At 37.0% G+C, this 23,791-nt stretch overlaps 1 protein-coding gene across 1 annotated transcript; it reads right to left on the reverse strand.

Annotated features, from left to right (window-relative positions):
- Positions 1 to 284: 284 nt before the first annotated feature.
- LOC128247569 (uncharacterized) lies at positions 285 to 23,391 on the reverse strand. Its single transcript, XM_052967001.2, has 3 exons — positions 23,043 to 23,391; positions 20,708 to 20,920; positions 285 to 2,900 (listed from the first exon to the last, which is right to left on the reverse strand). The coding sequence occupies exons 1-3, from the start codon at positions 23,119 to 23,121 to the stop codon at positions 1,576 to 1,578; spliced, it is 1,617 nt and encodes a 538-aa protein (XP_052822961.1). The 5' UTR covers positions 23,122 to 23,391; the 3' UTR covers positions 285 to 1,575.
- Positions 23,392 to 23,791: the final 400 nt, after the last annotated feature.

Raw genomic sequence — 23,791 nt, forward strand, 5'->3', positions numbered from 1 at the left:
AAGACATTTTACATGGTGCTCCATCGTTTCTATATGCTCGGCACGATTATATACTTGTAATATTTTACCGTCCTTATATTGAGAGATCATTACAGGAAATAATTCGTAATGGTTTAGACAGGAAAAATGATATTGAATGCAGATTCATATGTTATCAAAAAGTTATTTATGCCATATGGCTGTCTGATTATCCTAATATTTAAACTTTAGATTAGAAAATTGGTTTATAGATTGTACTTAATATCAATGACTATAAAATATGAAGAAGAAAACAGGCAAGCAAAGAAACTGTATTGTCATTTATTAGAATTAATGAGAGAAGAAAGATAAACAGCTAAACTTTGAGAACATATAATCTTCCTCGATAATCAAATTAAATCACACTGAATCAATAGATTAGATAGTGAGACCTAAGCATTCATTTAAGGATTTGGATCAAATATCAAATAATTGATACCAAGAAAATTTGTATAAAAGTTTGTTGTGTCAAAATTTACAAAATTAATTTCTTGTTTGAAAGCAAAAATTTACTCCTGTTGCTCTGAGTAAAGTGAAGGGATTAATTCGAGAATTAAAACCCCAGGCTCGAGTTTAATCGTAAGGTTATTTAAAATATATTCTACAATAGAAATAGAATAAATATTTTTTAGAAAAAGAGAAGTGAAAGGCAATAAGCTCGAAAGAGCATAAATAGGGATCCCGAAACTTTGAGAAAAATCGAAATGAAATTCCATTTTTGCAGAATGCAAATGAAAACTTACTGCAATTTAGGTTCATATTCTACAGAATTATATTTCAAATAGTTCACTCAAAGAACTGTATGGTCTATAACATTCTGATGCCGTATTGTATAAAGACAAAAGAAACAATTGTTTTAAAATAGTGGTTGTATAAAATGTTTTCAGTATTTTATTACAACAGCAAAATGACAAAGCTATTTTATGGAAACAATATTCTCGAAGAGCTGGTTAATCATTCTCCAGTACAGAAAGAACTGGAATGCCATTTTTGGTTATGTACAAAATATATTATAAATTTACATAGATTGAGTGTAAACAGCAAATTAATATTTCTGTTTAATGGCTCACAGTTTGTTTTTTAATATTATTATTTGTTGTCTTTCTTTTTTTAATCATTCTTCTGGTCACAGGAATAAATAAGTTACTACAATAATTGTGAATTGTACTAACATGAGTTCGTATTTTTGGTATATTTATGCTATAATCGAAGCATTGTTGTATTCAATGTTAAAATAACTGGAACTTTAGTCCGCGCAGCTGTTGTTCTTTATGTTGCCGCTTGTTGTTGTTGTTGTTGTTGCCCTTATTTTCCACTATTTACAAATGTCACTTCCTCAGATGAAATTGTAGAAGATGTAAATCAGATAAGATATGTCGTTTCTTAATTGTAGGATATTGAATTCACATTGTGTGCGTTTGTGTGTATGTGTGTGTATGTGTGTGTATGCATGTGTGTGTGTGTGTGTGTGCGTGTGTATGTGAGAGAGAGAGAGAGAGAGAGACTGTGTCCTTGAGTGTGCGCGCGCATGCGAGTTTATTTTCTTTTTTTCCCTTTCTATCTGGCGTTTCCTGAACTTACTGCTTTGTTAATACTGTTGCTATTAATGTTATTATTGTTGCTTCGGCTGGCATTACTGTTGCTGCTTTTGCTGTCTTTCACGATACCGCCGTCGTCTATATTGTCGTTTGTGTAGTTTGGTTTAATTTGTTGGTTCACGAGGAAAATCTGATTGCTGACAGATGAATGAAAGAGAGAAGGATATAAACCTTTTTCTGTGTGGCTACTCCCTTTACTGGAATTCGGTTTCCACGCTGACTTTGAAGTGTTACTTTGGTCAGATTTACTCCAGATATCCCTGATCTCATTTGCTTTCAGATTTCTATTTCTCGGTGTACTTTGTTCTTGTTTTTCCTGTTGATGCTGCTGCTGATGATGATGATCTTCATTTTCAAGCAATTGTTGTTCTTTTTGCAGTTGTTGTTGTTCTTCTTTTTGTTGTGGCTGTTGTTGTTGATCTTGTTGTTTGTGTTCTTCGTGCTGCTGAAGTTGTGGAATTGATCCGTTTTGACGTTGTTGATCTTGCTTCTTTTCTTGTGATTGCTGTAGTTGTCGTTGCTGCTGTTTCTGTCTCATCATGAATAATTTCCTTTGTCGTAGTTGATGCTGCCTCAGTAGTTTTCTTCTCAGTTGTTGCTGTCTTTGCCACAGTTCTGATCTCTTCTTTTCCAGCTCTTTCAAAAACTTTCGTCGCTTTCCCTCTCTCGCAAGGTATTCTTTTAAATATCTATCTCTTGCTTTATTTCCATCGTTTTCATTATTCTCTTTCCCTTCCTCTTCTGCATTTTTTACATTTTTAACTTTTGCCTTTCCTATTACTGTTTTTTCTTCACCTCTAGGCCGTTCTGAATTAGAGTTTCCTTTACGTTGCTGCTGATGCTGCTGTTGTCCCTGCTTATTTTCTGTTAAATTCCCCATTCCAGTGCTTTGATCTGATTTATTACGCATCTGCTTTCTATTCCACTCAAACTCATCAATTATTCGATTTTCCTCCGTACTCGTTGGCAAACTAACACCATCCTGATTTCGTTGATGTTCATCTTTAGTAGATGGAACTAGCTTCTCCGAGCTCTTTTTCGTTGATATAACTCGTGATCTACGACTAGGATCGTTCGGTTTCGTATCAATATTGATTCCATCCCGCAAACTACTCTTCCAAGTCGGAGTACAATTGTTGTCTTTTTTCCAGTTACACACAACACCGTCGAATATCAAGCCAAATGGACATTTCTGACGAAAACCCCTTCCGTTAGCACACAAGTAAAAATGCTCACATGATGTCGGGTCGGTATATATCCCAATTGGGGTGGGACAAGTAAAACCTGTTTTAAAAGAAATCGAATATCAGAATCAGTAACAATTTTAAAATTAATGTGAATGTTGGTGTATTATACATTGAGTGTGTGTGCGTGTGTGTGTGTGTGTTGCGTATGTATGCGTATGTGTGTGTAAGTATGAATCTATATACAAGTATGTATACATCTATCTATCTATCTATCTACATATATATATATATTATATTATATATATATATATATATATATATATATATATATATGCATGTATGTACATAAATATATGAATATATATTATTGTATGTATATGTGTGTGTGTGTGTGTGGTGTGTGTGTGTGCCTGTTTGTGTATAAGTATACATAACGCACATGAATGTGCATATATGTGTGTGTATGGACGCGTATGTTTGTGTGCATACATAAATTTATACACACACGCGCACACACATCCACAAACACACACACACACACACACACGTATTCCCTATCAAATATATTTTAAAAGTCCCTAAATACAAAAAAAAAAAAACGCATCATTTAATTAAAGCAACCAAGTGATACAGCTAAGCCGTAACAACAAAAAAAATAATAATAAGTAACAAATCAAGTGACGCAGAATATCCCTTTTATATTTGTTTCCTTTAATTCAAAGGTTAATTCCAACAAGACCTAAAAATATTCAACTCCCGGCCACTTGATGACATTCTACAAAGGACAAGCGCAACCCTCATCAAAGAACTACTGATAAATCATAATCGGCGTTGATGCTACACATTAAACATCCTACACAGCATCCGCCCCCTACAAAGGCCATTAGCGAGCAACAAGGAAGCCCCTATGACATCACTCAACTTTCTAGAAATCACATTCAAATCCTCCTTCAGTGTTAAAAAAGAATGGAAGCTGTAGCGAAGCTAGGGGGCGGTTCCCGAATAGGGCTATGCTTTTATTCGGGTGGCAATTTTGAGTTTTCTGTATAAGCCTTTATAGGCTACGGGGCCAGTACAGACCAGTGGAGAACAGCTAAATCGAGCGCTGCTCTTGGCGGCACAAACTCTTGCTACGCCACTGCCGGGGAGGGCACATTAGATAATGGTTTCAAATTCTGACACAAGGCCAGCAATTTTAAGGGCATAGGGTGAGTCGTTTACATCGACGCCAGTGTTCTGCTAGTACTTATTTTATCGACCCCGAAAGAATGAAAGGTAGAATCGACCCCAGCGGAATTAGACACATTAGATAACGTAAACGCAGATATGCCCTTTTGACTGTCATTGCTCTTTTTTTTTCTTTACTTGACTTACTGCTGCTTTATATTTCCTTTTTTACCCTTTCAAATGAGTTCTAGTTGCACACCAGCCTTTATATAGATAACGTAAACGCAGATATGCCCTTTTGACTGTCATTGCTCTTTTTTTTTCTTTACTTGACTTACTGCTGCTTTATATTTCCTTTTTTACCCTTTCAAATGAGTTCTAGTTGCACACCAGCCTTTATATAGATAACGTAAACGCAGATATGCCCTTTTGACTGTCATTGCTCTTTTTTTTTTCTTTACTTGACATACTGCTGCTTTATATTTCCTTTTTTACCCTTTCAAATGAGTTCTAGTTGCACACAAGCCCCGTTGCAATGAGGTCAGTATCATTATTTCTTTTATTAAACACTCTACCTGAAAAAAAAAAAAGGGTGAAATGGTCACGGCTGTTTTGCTTTTGATCATATGTCCATTCTACGCATTGGTAACCGTTTTCGCAAAGTGGGCCGCTTGAGACAAGGTTCATCATCAGTCGAGCCGCACCACTAAAAAAAGCATTCTAAGTAATTTTTCGTGTTGGTGTGCCATTCAGAAAGTCCGCGGACTGCAGTTTGCCCATGACTGATCTATTCGATGAGGACTAAACCTGTCAAGAGGAAGGGATCATTGTAAAATTGAGGAGTGGTTCATTCAGTGAGAATGCTAGGTTTAGTTCCTTGTGGGTGTTGTCAAAAGAAAAACAGTCGTAGTGATCTGATTGGTTATTAGAGCTGATCAGCTCGAGATGAATGTCTCCATCCATGAAATGTCAAATGACTAAATATCAGCAAACAATACACGATTTGTCAAACATTCTTGCCTGGCATTCATGCGTCTAATACGCCAGGTTACTATTATTTTATAATTTACTTACTAGTCTACCTACTGTCGAAAAACATATTTAGTCTCTGACTCACCCATTCACTTACTCACACGTAGAATGTCTCTCTATTTGTTTTTCTTGCTTTCTCTTTCTCGGCCATTCACTTTCTTTCGTTCAGTCTCTCCCTGATTATCAGACATTTTATACTAACCATGTAATTCAAATTTTATTTCACCTATCTTTACAAGTCAGCATTATTTACATTTGACGGATATTTGTCCTCATCTTATTTGATACTAACACGTTTCGGCTGATATACCCTCCAGCCTTCATCAGGTGTCTTGGGGAAATTTCGAACCTGGGTTCTCATTCCTAAGATATTTTTCGATGTTATTATTATTATTATTATTATTATTCAGGTCAGTGCTTGGAATCGAACTCGGAATCATGGGGTTAGTAGCCCGCGCTCTTAACCACTACGCCATATGCCCGTGGAGTGAATTATGGAGTGAATTTTAGGGCTTATAAGTCTAATATTTTCCTATCCTTCCTTAATACCGGTTCCCATATGCTACTCATATCTACACTCGGTCTGCTAAGGAGGTTGTTGTGTCCTAGCATATGTGCTGCTAGTTTTCGTATTTTCCAGTAATGTTCTCTGTCTATTATTTTAACTTCATCCCACTGGGGGAGGTGGTCCGTCAAATGGATATAATGTATATAATGTACATAATTCCTCATCTCTTAAATATAGAACTGAACTCATAGTCAAGTTTAGGATTGTCTTTTTCACTAGCTTGCCGAAACTATCTGATATTAGTTGTCTACATTCTGAGTGTGCTTTATTTATGTCCATACTCGTTAAAAGAGAAAGAGAATGATGCAACGAATGAAACTGCTTTGGCTAGATATACGTTCCTACGTATACACATATAAATAGAGAGAAAACAAAAACTAAAAATCTTCAGACTATGAATATTCATGCTTGTTAACATCACACCATCCCCCTTAAATTTTCTGTCGTTCTTAAGTGTGTAAGTTTGCTCTATTGATAATATAAATATCTATATATCTATACATAAATATTCATCGTCTGGATATTTTCAGTGTTTGTTTTCTCACTATTTACATGTATGTCTGTATCTATATTTTGTATATCGAGCCCAAGCGGTTTCATTTATTTATTTGCATCATTGTCTCTATATCTGCTCACTTTAATTCCTCTTATAGCCACTCTTTACCCCGCGGACTTAGTCCTCAGTAAAGATTTCGGAGTGTAAGTTCAAATTATTTGAGCGCTACTGAGTATCTTCTATATTGGGCATCTCTGGATCTCATCTGTTGACTCTCTCTCTCTCTCTCTCTCTCTCTCTCTCTCTCTCTCTTTCGATCTCTCTCCCTCTTTCTCTCTCTCTCCCTCTTTCTCTCTCTCTCCCTCTTTCTCTCTCTCTCTCTCTCTCTGTACATACACACACGCGCACACACACACACACACACACACACATACACACACATAAATATAATTAAATTAGGCAACTGTTTAATAATGTATCACCAAAAAGGAAAATTATAATTGTCGTTAAATATGACAGAAGGTGTTAGAACACCTACAATGCTAGAAATAATAGCTAAAGTGCGCTGGTGCTGCAGTCAATGGACATAATTGTATACATACATACTGATAGCGACCGTAAATGGTCGAAAGTGGCGGTCATGATATCCCTGTACTGTCGACGGTTTCGAGTTTAAGAACGAAGCCTCATCAGCAGGGTCGTCACAACTCACCAGTTTCCGGACGAGATCACCAGCAGTATATATGTCTACTTCATAGAAATCTATGGGTCATTTAGTGAATCGCCAATGTATGTTGTTGTTGGCACTCCGTCGCTTACGACGTCGAGGGTTCCAGTTGATCCGATCAACGGAACAGCCTGCTCGTGAAATTAACGTGCAAGTGGCTGAGCACTCCACAGACATGTGTACCCTTAACGTAGTTCTCGGGGATATTCAACGTGACACAGTGTGACAAGGCTGACCCTTTGAATTACAGGCACAACAGAAACAGGAAGTAAGAGTGAGAGAAAGTTGTGGTGGAAGAGTACAGCAGGGTTCGCCACCATCCCCTGCTGGAACTTCGTGGAGCTTTAGGTGTTTTCGCTCAATAAATACTCACAACGCCCGGTCTGGGAATCGAAACCGCGATCTTATGACCGCGAGTCCGCTGCCCTAACCACTGGGCCATTGCGCCTCCCGCCGATGTATACACAAATAATCAAATTAGGTAGCTGTTCAGCAATGTATCACCAAAAAGGAAAACTATAATTGTCATTAAATATGACAGATCGTTAGAACACCTACAATGCTAGAAATAAGAACTAAAATGCTCTGATGCTGCAGCCAACGCACATAATTGTATACATACATACTGACAGCGACCGTAAGCGTGAAACTAATAATGTGTGTGTGTGTGTGTGTGTGTGTGTGTGTGGTTAGGGCGTTGCACTCCCGGCCACATGATCGTGCTTTCGATTCCTGGGCCGGGTGGTGCGTTGTGTTCTTGAGCAAAATCAAAACAAAAATCACTTCATTTTATGTTACTCTAGTCCACTTGGCTTTAAATAAGACAACGTGCGACGGAGTGGCGTCCCGTTCGGTTCTATACACAAGCTACACACGATAACTCAGTTAGCAGAGCGGAGGGCTAGAGCTGAATAATAGTAACCATCATTTTTAGCTCGATGGTTCGAATCCATCTTGCGAGAGAAGTAGTCTTTTTTTTTTAATGATTATTATTATTAAGGCAGCAAACTGGCAAAATCGTTAGCATGCTGGACGAAATGCTTGGCGGCATTTCGTGCGTCCTTACATTCTTAATTTGAATTCCACCAAAGTCGATTTTGCCTTTCATCCCTTTTGGGGTCGCTAAAATAAGTACCAGTTGAGTACTGGAGCCGATGTAATCGACTTACCTCCTCCTCCCGAACTTACCGGCCTTGTGCCAAAATTTTAAACCAATAAGAATATAAAAAGACATATAGTTGAACGCTTATACTTCCATGCGTACTTACACATCCTTACATGCATGCATACATACACATACATATGTATTTACATGCGTAACTGTAGTTACATAAATGCATATGTACACGCATACACTTACAAAACATTGTACTAAAACAAATACTTTAAACGGTGAAATTAATAATTTACAGTATAAGTATCGAGTTCTTACCACACTAGCTGTTCGTTACCTGTTATTTCAATTACTAAGATGCACTGGCCTAACATGTAGTTAGTGAAAGTAGATAGAACAGAGAGAGAGAGAGAGAGAGAGAGAGAGATTAAGAAAATTGAGTGTACATGTAAAAGACGAAGACAAAGTCGGAGAAAAGGAATGAGCTACAGAGAGAGAGGGGGGAAGAGGGAAAGACAGCGGGAGGGATTTCAACTTACTAACATGACGATGTGGTTAAAAACGTCACTTTACCCTGATTCCGAGTTCGATCCTACAGCGTTGTACCATGTGTCTTGAGAGTATATATATATATATATTTAATAAATTCAAAAAGGGATAAAACTCTTTTACAAGAATTTTATCAAGAAGCCAGAGTGTAAAAAAATTCATAAGGGAAATTTCTCTTCCCAAGAATATAATTATATGTTTATCAGTGTGTGGCATTATTATTCTGTAGTAATGCCCCTTATATAAATATAAACGTATAATTATATGAATATAAACGTATATATATATATATATATATATATATATATATATATATATATATATATATATATATATACTGTATATACAGGGTGTTCAAAAAGTCTCTCCTCAGTGAATTTTTTCATCCTGCGTATGCGCAACTTGCCTATCACTGCGTGGGCGGCCGGGTGTCAGCCATTGTCCCTCAGTCATCGTGTACCCTTCAACGTGTCGACATGCTAACCATTGAAGAACGTCCGTTTTTAGTTGAATGGGTGTTTCGAGCTGGAAGCAAATACACAGATACTGTGAAACAGAAGTTCAGGGAAACTTTTCCAAATACTGTTGTTCCACATTGTGACACTGTGCAGGATTTGATAAGAAAATTTAGAAACACAGGCTCAGTGGAAGACGCAGCAAGAAGCGGTAGGCCTACTGTTCTTTCAGACGAAACACTCTCCAATATTTCTGATAAACTGTTGGCAAGCCCGTCAAAGTCCTTACGCAAATTGTCACAGGAAACGGAAATCAGCCTAGAAAGTGCTCACACGGCAGTAAAAAAGTAATTAAATTTCTTTCCATACAAGAATTGAAGACTACGGATCATGCTAAAAGGCTTCATTATTGTCATTGGTTCCAAAATTTTGTTGCCGAAAAAGGCATAGAAGTGCTGGATGGGTGTTTTTACACCGATGAGGCTTGGTTTCATCTGTCGGGACACATAAATTCACAAAACACACGGTTATGGAGCACTGAGAATCCACACGCGACGCATGAGCAACCACTGCATCCCGAAAAAGTTGCAATATGGATAGCAATTTCGGGAAAGCGTATTGTGGGACCGATATATTTTAAAGACACCATCAACACTGAGAGATATTGCTCAAATATTGTATATCCATTTGTAGGACAACTCTCTGAAAGTGAAATTAATAATGCATACTTTCAGCAAATTGGAGCACATACTTCGCGCATCACCATGGCACTACTTCAAGGGTTTTTCGGTGAACGTATTATTTCGAAGGGACTTTGGCTACCAAGATCACCTGATTTAACACCGTCAGACTTTTTTTTCTGGGGAGCAAGTAAAAGATCAGTGTACAAGAATCGCCCGAAAACCGTTAATGAACTAAAAGACGCAATCATAACCTTCACACGTCCATACCGCGTCAGACTCTCCAAGACAGTTAGGCGATACAAGAAAGGCACAAAACATTCAGATAGACGATACAAAGAAAACACGGACAGGTCATTCGGAGTTTTCTCTCTTCAGTCGAGATCCAGATTATCCTTGCAATTTTGGCGGGTTATTCTCGATATTGCTCCAATCTGGCCAGCCTCAAGGAAAAACTAAGCTAAGAGCATTAGATTCCTTGGAAGAAAGCAGCGAATGTATACAAAAACAAGGACGGAAAAAAACGAACAATGTTACACAATTACAGTAAGAATAATAACAGGACAAATATATGTATGTATGTATGTATATATATATATATATATATATATATATATATATATATATATATATGGAGAGAGAGAGAGAGAGAGAGAGAAATTAAGTTTATCTCTTTATATCTATCCAGTTGTTGCTAGCAATTAATTTTTCCCTCCTACCAGAACTGTATTTTGTTCTTAAAACTGCCATCAATATGAGAGATATTTTGTGTAAATATCAGTAGCACCCCAGTGTGGTATAGTTGATATTTGTTGGGAGTGGAAGTCAGCATCTGATTAAGGATAAAGTGTTTCCTGACTATGCAGAATAAAGCCAGCAACGGTTTATAAGTGAAGTCATCATAAGATATTATCGGAGATTAGGAGGCATGGCGTTTGCAGCTACTTTGAATGTTATAATTGTTTGTTATTCGTGTATAGAGTGTTTGATAAGAAATTTGTTTCTTTGCTTTATATATATATATATATATATATATATATATATATATATATATATATATATATATATATATATATATATATATATGACGAAGGCTTTCTATCCAAGAGAGGTTTTTCACCCCAATAGTATATGCTATTAATTATGGCTTTGTATATGCTTAGAGGTTCAGTTTCAAACTTTTTCTTTACATTCCTTTTTTATATCCTTTTCATAATCATTCTCCCCACCCCCTGTTGCCACTCTCCTTTTTCAATAATCACGTGCTTTTTATATATTTCTTTAAATCATTATACTCTCTTCCACTCAGCATTTTTACATACCCTTTCACACATACAGTATATTTTTTGTACTTGTTATTCTCCACCTTTAACTACTTTGTATCTTTTCGTCTACCTTTACTTGCTTTATTTTTTGTCTTACTACACCGTTTTCTTCACTGTTTAACTCCACTCACCCCACCTAGCTACCTGCACTCCACACCGTTCACTCCTCTCATGTCCATCTCCTTACACAGATACTCTCCTTTATATGCATACAATTTCTGCTTCTTCCTATCTTCTTAACTCCACCCTATAAAACCGCATTCACACCCGGCCCGTAACATTTTTCTCTCCCTTCCTTCCTTTCAACCACCCTTCGCTTTTTTCGCTTTTTTTTTTTTTCTAATTAGGGACTCTATGTCCGAAATATCAAAGACCCTTTCTCCATTTTCTTTTCAAGTGTGAAACTAATAATACTTTTGCGAAAACTTGTCCCTCTTGTAATTTTCAACCATGTGGTTTCAGTTGCGCGGCTCCTTAGACAAGTATCTTCTACTATAATCCTGAGCTGAATAATGCCTTGTGAGTGAATTTGGTAGACGGAAACTGTGTGGAAGCCTGTCATGTATATGTGTGTATATGTATCTATGAGTGTGTGTGTATGTATATGTGTGTGTTTGCATGTGTGTTTGTGTTTGTATGCCACGGCTTGACAAATGGTATTGGTTTGTTTGCGTCTTTCTGACTTAGCAGTTCGGCAAAAGTTATAGATGTAATAAATACAAGACATCAAAAATTTTTACACTAGGATCGATTAATTTGACTAAATTTTACGAGGCGGTGCCCCAGCGTGGTCGCTGTCCAATGACTGAAACAAGTAAGAGAATAAACGGATACAAGAATACAAACACGCGAAAATGCCTCCTACATATGTACACAACATGGCTTTAAATGAACAGATAAACGAACACAGCGAATGAAATGAGGCGAGAGCATGACTGATCTCGAAAACAGTGGGGGGTAAAGAACGTAACTCATGACATATCATTCAGCGAATAAATAGGCGAGAGCAACAGTTAAAGGGATTACTATGAAGGATAAAGTCGTACACTGAAGTGTGCCGGGTAAGGGATGGAGAGAGTGAAATATGATCTACATAAAATGTTTATATTTTATTCATTTATACAATGGCAGACCAGTTTCAAAGTAGCAGAAGGTTGTCACGCTCCAGTAGAATGGGACAAAAAATGTTATGTACGTTTGTATGCAAGCTTGTGTAATACACACACACAATGTACCAATACAGCTTAGTTTAAAACGTATATGAAAATCGTATACAATATGTTTAATAAACATTAAGCCTTGATGTGAAAGCTGTGATACACATGCATAACACACATTGATATGTACATTGGTATGTACATATATGTAATATGCATATATACTCACACACTCACACATATATAAATATATATTTACATATATACATAAGTACACATACATACATACATACATACATACATACATACATACATACATACATACATACATACATCTTATTTGGTGTTGCCTCAAAATCGAGAATACTTTCAAAGTTTTCCTCTCACTCCTCATTCCTCAATGTAGGTGAGGCAAACATTTTTCATAGCTTTCCCTTCCAAAGCTTGACATGAACTTCAGTTCACAGACCCTACACTGAAACCGCAGGGGCAGATTTTCTTTCCTTTTTTTTTTTTTTTTTTTTAAGATGTTGCCAACCTTTTTCCTACGATCTGGCTGTTTTATCTTTTGATTTTATCTTTTTTCTTCGGCTTCTTGGCATCGAACAAATGTCTTCTCTACATGCTCACCTCTGCTTCTTACTGTCTTCCGCAACATCTTTCTAGTTGTCAAGTAAGGTGTTAAACAATGGCATGTCTTAATTGAATGACCGAAGTCTCCCATCCTTTGGAATGATGTCTTTCAATGCTGACGTAGATGCTCATGGAATACTAGCAAGAACAAAAACTTTTTGTCCACGTGAATATTTCATTGTTTATAACAAACTCATCACGTTTGATGTCCAAAATATGAAACCTCTCCAGCCGACATATTTGATTTTGATTCACTGGCCACAATTTGCTCCATTTTCTTGCGCAATTCATATTGTATTCTTTCCGTTATGCGTATTTTTTAACCTCCCATTCTCACTGACTCACACACGTACTTCATTATTTTCTCTCTCTTTCTCTCTCTCTCTCTCTCTCTCTCTCTCTCTCTCTCTCTCTCTCTCTCTCTCTCTCTTCCTCACATACATGCACACACACACAAACACAAACGCATATACACACACACAGAAGAAATCGCTACCTCTAAACCCTACAAAACCCGGCGTCCGTTCAGTAGGGAGTGTCGTGATCTTGGTCATCTATACGCCATGGAAACCAGGTTACCGGCCTTATGAGTCTTAGCTCTCAAGAAAAAGAAACATTTACATAACAGTGCAATCGTTGGCAATATGAATGTATTAATTACTAGTTTCTAACATAACCCGAAATATTGGATGCAAGGTAAGTCTACAGTAATTCATATATTTGTTTTCTTGTGATTTGCCTTGCATTTACTTCGCATTGTTCTGGCCTTACCCACGATCCTTTATACGGTTTATATATATATATATATATAAACATATATATATATATATATATATATATATATATATATATATATATATATATATATATATATATATATATATATATGTTTACATATATATATATGTATATATATATATATATATATATATATATATATATATATATATATATATATATATATATATATATATATATATATATGTGTGTGTGTGTGTGTGTGTGCATGTTTGCCACCCTGCGCCCGGACTGACAACTGGGGCTGGTTTGTTTACGTTCCCGATAGAATAAGTAGCAAACTTAAAAAGTGAGTACTGGAGTTGATTAGTTCGACTAAACCCTTCAAAGGGGTGTCCCGTCATCGTCATGGCCGCTGTTCAATGACTCATACAGGTAATGGATAAAAGATACAAATGCATGAATGCATGTATGCATACATATATGCGGTCATACATGTTTGCATACATATATGCGGTCATACATGTTTGCATACAAACATACTTATTTAATTTAGAGAATAAGCAGCATTTCAAGAAGAAATAAAATATACAAATAAGAAAAGATGGTAGGCAGAGAAACAATGAATACATTCTTTTCTAGTTTTAGTGCAAGGTTAGCAATTTTTGAAGGGGATGGCAGGTCGATTACGTCGACTGCCAGTGTTCGACAGGTAGTTATTTTATCAGCCCCAAAGGGATGAAAGGCAAATTGCACCTCGACGATACTTGAACTCTGAACATAAAGAGCGTGAAAAAATACTGCTTAGCATGTTGTCCTACGCGGTAACGATTCTGCTAGCTTGTCGCCTTAAACAGTAAATACCGTAAGCAGCTAGCTTTATTAGTCTGGCTTCTTGTGTAAAGAAAAGAGACACTTAATACGAGTTCTGCAAATTTAATCTGTAAGCGAAGCGTTAAAAATATACAAACATGTAATTCTAACGAGTTGTCATCATCTAAATTCCTATAATAGAGTTTTGTTTCTTTGTGAAAGAGCCACTCATTCTTTACTGGAAGAATTTGAAATGAAAAGTATTGTGTATGTCAACAAACATACAACACACAGCAAAGGAGCATGGTACCAAAAGCAAGTTTCTTCAAACCCCACATAATGATATTTTACAAAGGCACAAGACAAAATTTGTAGTGGGTGAAGGAATATCGATTATATCGATCCTAGTACTTGACTGGTACGTTATGTCTCTCGCCTGAGAATAACTTCATCCGTTGATATGCAGCTTCGTAATGCAGCAACCAATGACTCGAAGTCTCTCTCTCTCTCTCTCCTTATTAGTCTCGAAGGTCCTACAGTGCTCATAGGTATTTCCTTCCTTTCTCTGACTAACCTATAACAAAACAAGGAAAGCTGTTTCGGTTACGACTAAGTTGAAAGCCGTCTTATCCGAGTTCGTTTCACCTTGTCTCCCTTGCCCCAAAAAGTGCAATTACTTCCTATAGTCCGCTCCTCTCAAATATAAATAAAAAGATATGCAACTCACTCAGAAGGTTGTTGTTGTTGTTTAATTCCAAATCAGCCCTAATCGTGCTAACGTTTTATGAAAGGCATTCCAACTGTGGCAGTCAGGCACTTTTAGTCGTATCTAGGACTACACTGGCCAATGTGCCGTTTTCCGTTTTAGGACAATGGAGTATTATTATTATGCAGGAGATTTGGTTGACATTTTTAGTTGGCTCGTCACGCTAGAGATAAATAAGTCTGGCATTCTTATTTAGAAAAAGAACTGTCTCTTAATCTTTTATAGCTGTGAAAGTTGGAATAACTTCCCGTACATCTAATGAACTACAGAAGACATTATACAAAGTCCTGGTGGTATATCCAAGAGAATTCATGGTTGAAAGATCCTGCTCAAATTAAGTTCAATCAGCGGTACACATCAAAACCAATACCCACACACCTCAATCAAGACTTCTCAAAAACTTCCAGCATTCCCTATCCATTCATCTCCATGAATACTTTTCTCACAGTTCATAGCCTATTTATGTATTAAATATTGGTTTCAAAATTTTGGCACAAGGCTAGCAATTTCGAGGAAAGGCCTAAGACGATTAAATAGACCCTAGTGCTCAACTGGTACTTATTTTGTCGATCCCTCAAGGATGAAAGGCAAAGTCGACCCCGGCAGCATTTGAACCCAGAAATAATGGTTTCAAATTTTGGCACAAGACCAGCAATTTCGGGGACAAGTTGATTATATCGATCTCAGTGATTAACTGGTGCTTATTTTATTGACACCGAAAGGATGAAAGGCAAAGTCGACCTCGGTGGAATTTGAACTCTGAACATAAAGACAAACGAAATGCTACTAAGCATTTTGCCCGGCGTGCTAATGATTCTTCCAGCTCACCGCCTTGTTTGTGTGTTAGATATTAATGAATTAATAAATATATAGACGACGACATTTTAGATATCTATAGAAATTTCAAGAATGTATTATGCTAATGTTGAAGTAGAGCGGTTCCATTACAAATAACGGACTAACGTGCATGCATAATAAGCACAAAACAAGATGTTGAATATGCAATTAGAAATGATAAGACCATGTTTCTTTTACGTGGGTTAGATATTGTTACATAATAGGAAAAGCTTCCTGGCAATGTTTACGTTTATTTAAAGGAAGCTAAAAATGAAGGAAAGGAAAGGAAAACGGCCAAGTTGGTTTTTTCAAATGAAGAGAAAGTTACTAAACCATATGTGTTAAGAAGAAAATAAGATAATGTGCATATCACTCAGAAATAGTTTACAGGTGCACGTTAATATATATATATATATATATATATATATATATACATGTATATATCTATCCTTCTATATATTTATCTTTCTCTCTCTATTTCTCTCTCTCTCTCTCTCTCTATATATATATATATATATATATATATATATATATATATATATATATATCATTATCGTCATATATCATCATCATTCTTATACAAGCAAGCAGAAATTAATATTAAATTAAAATTCAGTTTCAAAACCATGAAAGATAACTTTTCAACAGAAATAGTGGATGCATTCCAAACAGCCCGGCACTTTTTTTTTTTTTTTTTTTTTTTTTCAAATTCTGAATTAGCCACCGCTTGAAATAGCTATTCCAAACCTCACTGCTGCACACGAGGCTTTGAAAATACACTTATGAACATACTTGGAGATCATGTCCCATTTAAAAAAGGAGGTTTCTGGAAAATGCACTCCTCCATGTTCTCTCCGTATATATAGTCAATATATAAGATATACTTTCTCGATAAACTAATATGTCATGAATTAACGACAGAGCCCCTAGTGGTCGCTCGATCAGTCAGAAATAACAGCAAAATTTTCCAAAAATCACCACCTACTGTATCTTAAACGGAAGGACCTATTGAATAATATAGTTTTCACCATACTATGTCCGGGGAAAAAAATAAAAGACGAGATGTTCGGTCAGGGGCTAAACCGCAAAAACGACTACAAGTTCGGTGCTGAAGAGAAGCAAGATATCATGTCCTGAAACCTTGACAAAGTTAAGTACAAAAACTTTTTCACAGAGAACAAGGACTTGCAATTAGAAACCAGCTGTCCAAATTCTGTAATAGAAAAACTCAAAATTCAATGAATACTAAGGAAAAATGTTGATGTATCTCCTCTTCTTAATTTAAAATATACGATGTACTTAATTGCATCACTTAAGTTTGCAGTCTACAGTAAAATAATTCAAATGTATCAAGTTTGCCTGGGAGTAGGTGGAAGAATTTGCTTTATCAGATTTCCATTAGCTCGAGAGAGATATCCTACGATGAACCGTAGATACTCGAAACCCAAATTTTAGTACTTCTGAAAGTGAAAACAGAAATGTAAGATAACTTACAGCTGTGTGTATTTAATAAACTCACATTTTAAGCTTCGCGCTGAAGAGTAAGTACTATGGTTAAACAATGTTTCATCTTTACTCTGCGACCCAAAAAAGAACATTCTAACCATTTTCAGCATTTTACTTCTTCATCTAATGTCTGCTACTCATTTTTTCTGTAGTCATAACATAGTTTCATTAGCACGACGGACAAAATGCTTAGCGACATTTCTTCCGGCTCTTTGTTTTGAGTTCAAAGGAGCAGGGGTGGCTGTGTGGTAAGAAGTTTCCTTCCCAACCACATGGCTCTGAGTTCAGTCGCACTGCGTGGCAAGTGTTTTCTCCTGTAGCCTCTGGCCGACCAAAGCTTTGTGAGTGGATTTGGTAGACGGAAACTGAAAGAAGCCCGTTGTGTGTGTGTGTGTGTGTGTGTGTGTGTGTGTGTGTGTGTGTGTGTGTGTGTGTCCAACCACTACCATTTGACATCCGGTGTTGGAGTGTTTACGTCCCGGAACTTAGCAGTTCGGCAAGAAACGACCGATAGAATAAGTACCGGGCTTAACAAAATTAAATACTGGAGTCGATTCATTCTACTGAAAATTCTTCAAAGCAGTGCCTCAGCTTGGCCGCAGTCTAATGACTGAAACAAGTAAATGATAAAAAACATTAAAAAATTCCTGCTGGGTCAGCTTTGCTCTCCACCCTTTCAGAGAAGATAAAATAAATACGTAAGTATTGGGGTTGATGTAATTGACTTGTACCCTCTCCTAAAAGAAATCGCTACCCCTAAACCCTGCAACAGCCCGGCGTCCGTTCAGTGGGGAATGTCGTGATCTTGGTCATCTATACTCCATGGAAACCAGGTTACCGGCCTTATGAGTCTTAGCTCTCAAGAAAAAGAAACATTTACATAACAGTGCAATCGTTGGCAATATGAATGTATTAATTACTGGTTTCTAATATAAGTACAACACCTGAAAATGGAACAGTCGATTATATCAGCTCCAATACTTGACTAGTATTTTATTTCTATCGACTCCGGAGGAAAGAAAGGCAAAGTTTATCTCAGCAGGATTTGAACTCAGAACATGAAGAGCCGGAACAAGTGTCGTAAGGCATTCTTCCCCACAATGGGATCTTTACTTTTTGATGGGCAACTCGATTTATTAATTTTCTTTAACTAAACACTTTGAAACTACGGATACTAGTAGAATGTGTCATATAGAACATCTTTTACTCTTAGCGTTGTTGAGAAAAGTTTCTATTTTCAAAGTTATTTCGTGTTAAGTTGTCGTATTTCGGTAATTTCAACCAATCAATGACGTATATTCAGCTGAATAAAATTACTGCTTTTGTTTGTCAACAACAACTATCGGCGGTGTATATTTCGTTTGTCACTGTTATTTATGATATATTTCATCTCTGTTACGTTCATATGAATAAACGAGTGTATCTGAAGCACGTTTACTTCATGACACCACCTAAATCGCTCGTGCTTTTCTACTCCCTTTAGGTTTTTTTATCCTGTTTCTCAGCTACTATTTTCGGAAAGACTTCCCACACACACACACACATTTTCTCGCAAATTATTGTTTTCTTTTTTTTCAGTTTTTTTTTTTTTTTTTTTTTTTTTTTTTGCCAAAAACCCAGCTTTTTGGATACGGAGATTCCGGAAAATTGCAAAAAATCGGAATTTTGAAATTTTTTGAATACACGTCATTGATTGGTTGAAATTACCGAAATACGACAACTTTAACACGAAATAACTTCGGAAATAGAAACTTTTCTCAGCAACGCTAAGAGTAAAAGATGTTCTATATGACACATTCTACCAGTATACGAAGTGTTTAGTAAAAGAAAATTAATTAATCGAGCTGATCATGGAAAGGAAAAGATCCCCAAAATGTAACGATTCCGCCACCATAACACCCTTATAATAATAATTGTTTCTAACATAAGCAATTTGGGGGGATGGTGTTAGTACATCGACCCTAGTATTTGACTGGTACTTTACTTTACCGACCCCGAAAAGATGAAATGAAAAATTTACCTTGACAGGATTCGAGCTCAGATAGTTAAACGCCCGACGTGCTAATAATACTGCGAATCCCACCGCCCTTGTACATGTATTAATATCTTTGTACATTCTGGCTTACAATACTAAACTTTGATCTTATACAAAATACTGGAAAGCATATATAAGCGAATGGTTTTTAAAACTAGTTTACCTACAAGTGATATAACTACACCAGTGAGTAGTAGAATTTTTGAAAATTTAGAGTCTGAATTCTTCATATCACGGCTATTTGTACAGAATCTAATGGCGGAGTTTCTACAATACTTTTTACATCCCCCCCCCCTCTCTCTCTCTCTCTCTCTCTCTCTCTCTCTCTCAATATTATCTATCTTTCTCTTTCTGCGTAAACTTATGATCATGTGTCAGCAAAATATCGTCTTCATGGCTGCTTGACCTGCTGCAAATAGTAGCCAAAGCTTCCTTCAAATCACTCTTCACCGTCTTAAACAGAAAATAAAGGTCACATCGAACAATATAGTCCTGGATATAAAAAAAACATAGTATGATCAGAGGTAGACCTGGGAGAGGTTTAAACTATAGTATCAATCAACGATCACTTTTATTCATCCCTCAGTTATTCATTTATATCCTTGAGCATTTTCCCTTTCTCTCTCCCTATCTATCTACCAACGTGTCTGTCTGTGAGACTCCTACAGAGTGATTTCATGCCCACAGTCAACAGTCTGTGTCATGGTTCGATATCTAACTGAGTCATTCCACCACACTTCTCTCCTTTCCTGCGATTTCCTACCATTATCAATATCCTGGAAAGAAGCTAAGAAAAGGAGTTATATAGCATGTACCCTAGATACATCACATAAAGGCAAAGCGTTCGATGGTGGACCAAGAATACATTAAAACTTACAGAGCGTCTTCGGTTATACTAATATTACTGTCTATGAATTGCCCATTCCTCTTCCTCCTCATCTCTCTCTCTCCCTCTCCCTCTCTCTCCCTTTCTCTCTCTCCCTCTTTCTCTCCCTCTCTCTCTCTCTCCCTCTCTCTCTCTCCATCTCTCTCTCCCTCTCTCTCTCTCCCTCCCTCTCTCTCTCCCTCTCTCTCCCTCTCTCTCTCTCCTTCTCTCTCCCTCTCTCTCTATTTATCTGTCTATCTCTAAATCATACACTTCGTCACGCTCTCTCTTCCTTCCACTCAGACTCTCCTTTTCGCTCTTTCTCCCTCTAAATCACACTCTTCCCTCTCTCTCAACCACATATCTTTCTTTCTCACTCTCCCTCCCATCTTCTCACTTCCATTCTATCACTCTCTTTTAAAACTAACAAAACATGCTTACCTGCTGTGAGTTGATGAGTCTCGTTAAAGCAGTGCACCTGTACGGAATGCCGGCAAACTCCAAGGTTGATATCAAACAGAAGACCGGTTGGACAGGTACGTTGATAAGGTATGCCGTAGTTGCAAACATAGAACATAGCACAGTTGTCCGGATACTGAAACATTCCAAACATTTCCGGACACACGAACTGACTTAGGGAAGACCTGATCAGAACTACAAACGAATAAATAAATAATTAGATTAAGTAATAAATAAATCTTTTCTTGGAACGACAGCTCTCAAAGCAGCAGATAAAGCAATAAATTTTGGCACAAGGCCAGCAATTTCTGGGATGGGGTAAGTCGATTGCATCGACCCCAGTGCTCAATTGGTAGATATTTTATCGACTCCAAAAGTATTAAAGGCAAAGTCGACCTCGAAGGAATTTAAACTCAGAACGTAAAGACGGGAAAAATGCAGCGAAGCATCTTGTCCGGCATGCTAACGATAAAACTAAAAATAACAGCGTGTAAATATTTGGCTAAAATCTCTTTGGACAGAAGAAGTGGAAAGCTGTCCTTTGGATCCACGGACGGTCTTCGACTTTTTCTATAACCTTATCTGCTGCTTCCCAAAAAGCATCATTTCACATTAATTTATATATTTTATGACATCAACAAAATAAATAAATAAACGACGATTTGTTACCCATTACGCAAGGCGTACAGTACAAGTTCGTACAGTACAGTACAGTACAACCAAGCGTCACTCGCGATCGAGTATGGTTTGGTGATATGTACACCAAAACATTTTACCTGATGTGTTTACTATTCTGCCAACCCATCATTTTTTTGTTTTTTAACAACGATTTCTGATTTAGACTCAAAGCCAGCAAGTTTGAGGGATAGGGGAGTCGTCTATAAAATCTATTTCAGTACTTGACTGGTACTTTATTATATCGATTCCAGCGGGATGAAAACCAAAACTGACTTAGGCAAGATCTGAAATGAGAGAGCTAGAACAAATACCGCAAGCCTTTTTTCTGTTTCTTTTTATTTTTTTTATTTTTTTTTTTTTGCGATACTCTATCGATTCTACTAGCTCGTCGCCTTTTTGTATGTTCGTAATGACAGTTTCTGATCTAGACACAAGGCCGGCAGTTTTGGAGGGAGGAGGAGGAGGATACGATACTGTAGATATATGTATTGCATGTTCCTACTATTTCTGAGCTGGTAGAATCGTTAGCGTGCCGGGCAAAATACTTAGCGTTATTTTATCCGTCTTTACGTCTTGAGTTCAAATTTCGCCAAGATCGGCTTTGCTTTTCATCCTTTCGTAATCGATAAAATAAAAAGTGCCAGTTAAACACTAGGGTCGATGTAATCGATTTACCCCATCTCCTGAAATTGCTGGCCTTGTGCCAAAATGTGAAATCAATATTTCTAATTCTTTTGGCATAAGGCCAACAATTTTGATGGAAGGGGAAATCCATTACATCAACTCCTGTACTCAACTGGTTCTTATTCTATCGACTCCGGAGGATAAAAGGCAGAGTCGACCTCGGTAGCATTTGAACTCAAAACGTAAAGCCGGAAGAAATGCTGCTAAGCATTTTGTTCGTTGTGTTAAGGATTATGTCACCCTACTATATGTTTGTAGCAATAGAAAGCGTTGACAATTGCAAAGACTTTGACTTGACATCAATGCATGTACAAGATGTTCAGTTGTTTTCTCAATAGGTTATTATTGCGCATGCGTTTACATTCATTGCCTAAATATCGGTGTCAAATTTTGGTAAAAGGGCAGAAATTTCAGGAGAAGGGTTAAATCGATTACATCGACCCTAGTAATCAACTGGTCCTTATTTTATCGACCCCAAAAGGATATGAGGCAAAGTTGGTCTCGGCGGAATCCTTTACGTAAAGATGGACAAAATACCGCTAAGCTTTTTGCCCGGCGCGGTAACGATTCTGCCAGCTCACCGCTTAACACATTGCCTAAATATTGGTTACAAGTTTTGGCACAAGGTCAGCAATGTCGGGGGATGGGTAAGTCGATTACATAGACCCCAGTGATTAACTGGTATTTATTTTATCGACCCCGAAAGGATGAAAGGTAAAGTCGACCTCAGTGGAATTTGAACTCAAAACATAAAGATGGACGAAATGCTGCTAAACATTTTTGACAGCGTGGTAACGATTCTGCCTGCTCACCGCCTTAGTTTCATTGCCTAAATATCAAGAATTATCAAGAACCAAGATATTCCTTCCTCAGTCATTCCTCTGTATTTCACAAACGAGACCATTTCTCAATAAAGTTATTATTAACAATCAGATAAAAACATAAATTAACTTACCAGCAATGATGATCATACAACTTGTCATAATAGTGCTCTGTGATACTGGCAATTGACAGATTTTGTGAAGAGATGTCATAATGTTGGTGTTGTTCTTCTTACGCTGTCCTCAAACTATATCTGTTTAGCATGGAAACTTAGAAAGTAAAATGGTTGTCTTACAAAAGAAATCCTCTTATTTATATATTATTTGGCGTATGGTCACTATCACCGACGCCAACGCCTGTGTCACAAGCATTCCAGCGTTATTAGAAGCAAACTCCCCGAGTTTCCCCACTACATAAATTCCAATGCTGAAGCTAACAAGACACCATCTCTGTCTCACTACCGACCCCACACTATACATACATACACGCACAAAGACCACCACTTCCGCCATTACCTCTCCCTCTCTCTCTATGTTTACCTATATGACAGCTGTCTTTACTACCCCTTATTACAAACACTGTCTCTATATTTGCTAATACCATCACTGTGGTACGGCCAACACCATCGCTATTATATAACAACAAAAACAACAGCAACAAGAAGATTGAAGGAAAAGAGGAGAAAGGGAGAGGAAAATCAGCTTTGCAAACAACGATGATGACTTACTGAACAAGAGCAAAAAATGACTAAATTAGAGTGATGGAGACGGTAACTATTTTGTTCAAGGATGCATAAATGAAATAAGGAAGTAGAATCGAAATCTAATTGATATTGATCTGCTTAATACGTCTAATACTTCTCACAATATTTCTTTATATTTC

Source organism: Octopus bimaculoides, chromosome 4 (assembly GCF_046866305.1).
Source record: "Octopus bimaculoides isolate indiv1 chromosome 4, ASM4686630v1, whole genome shotgun sequence".
Lineage (NCBI taxonomy): Eukaryota > Metazoa > Mollusca > Cephalopoda > Octopoda > Octopodidae > Octopus > Octopus bimaculoides.

What these genes read in the sequence shown, in the direction of transcription:
- LOC128247569 (XM_052967001.2), bottom strand. Translation starts at nt 23,121, where the DNA reads ATGACATCTCTTCACAAAATCTGTCAATTGCCAGTATCACAGAGCACT. An exon ending in TTGTATGATCATCATTGCTG is followed by an intron (nt 20,921 to 23,042) that starts GTAAGTTAATTT and finishes ATTCGTTTGTAG; the next exon opens with TTCTGATCAGGTCTTCCCTA. An exon ending in GACTCATCAACTCACAGCAG is followed by an intron (nt 2,901 to 20,707) that starts GTAAGCATGTTT and finishes CTTTTAAAACAG; the next exon opens with GTTTTACTTGTCCCACCCCA.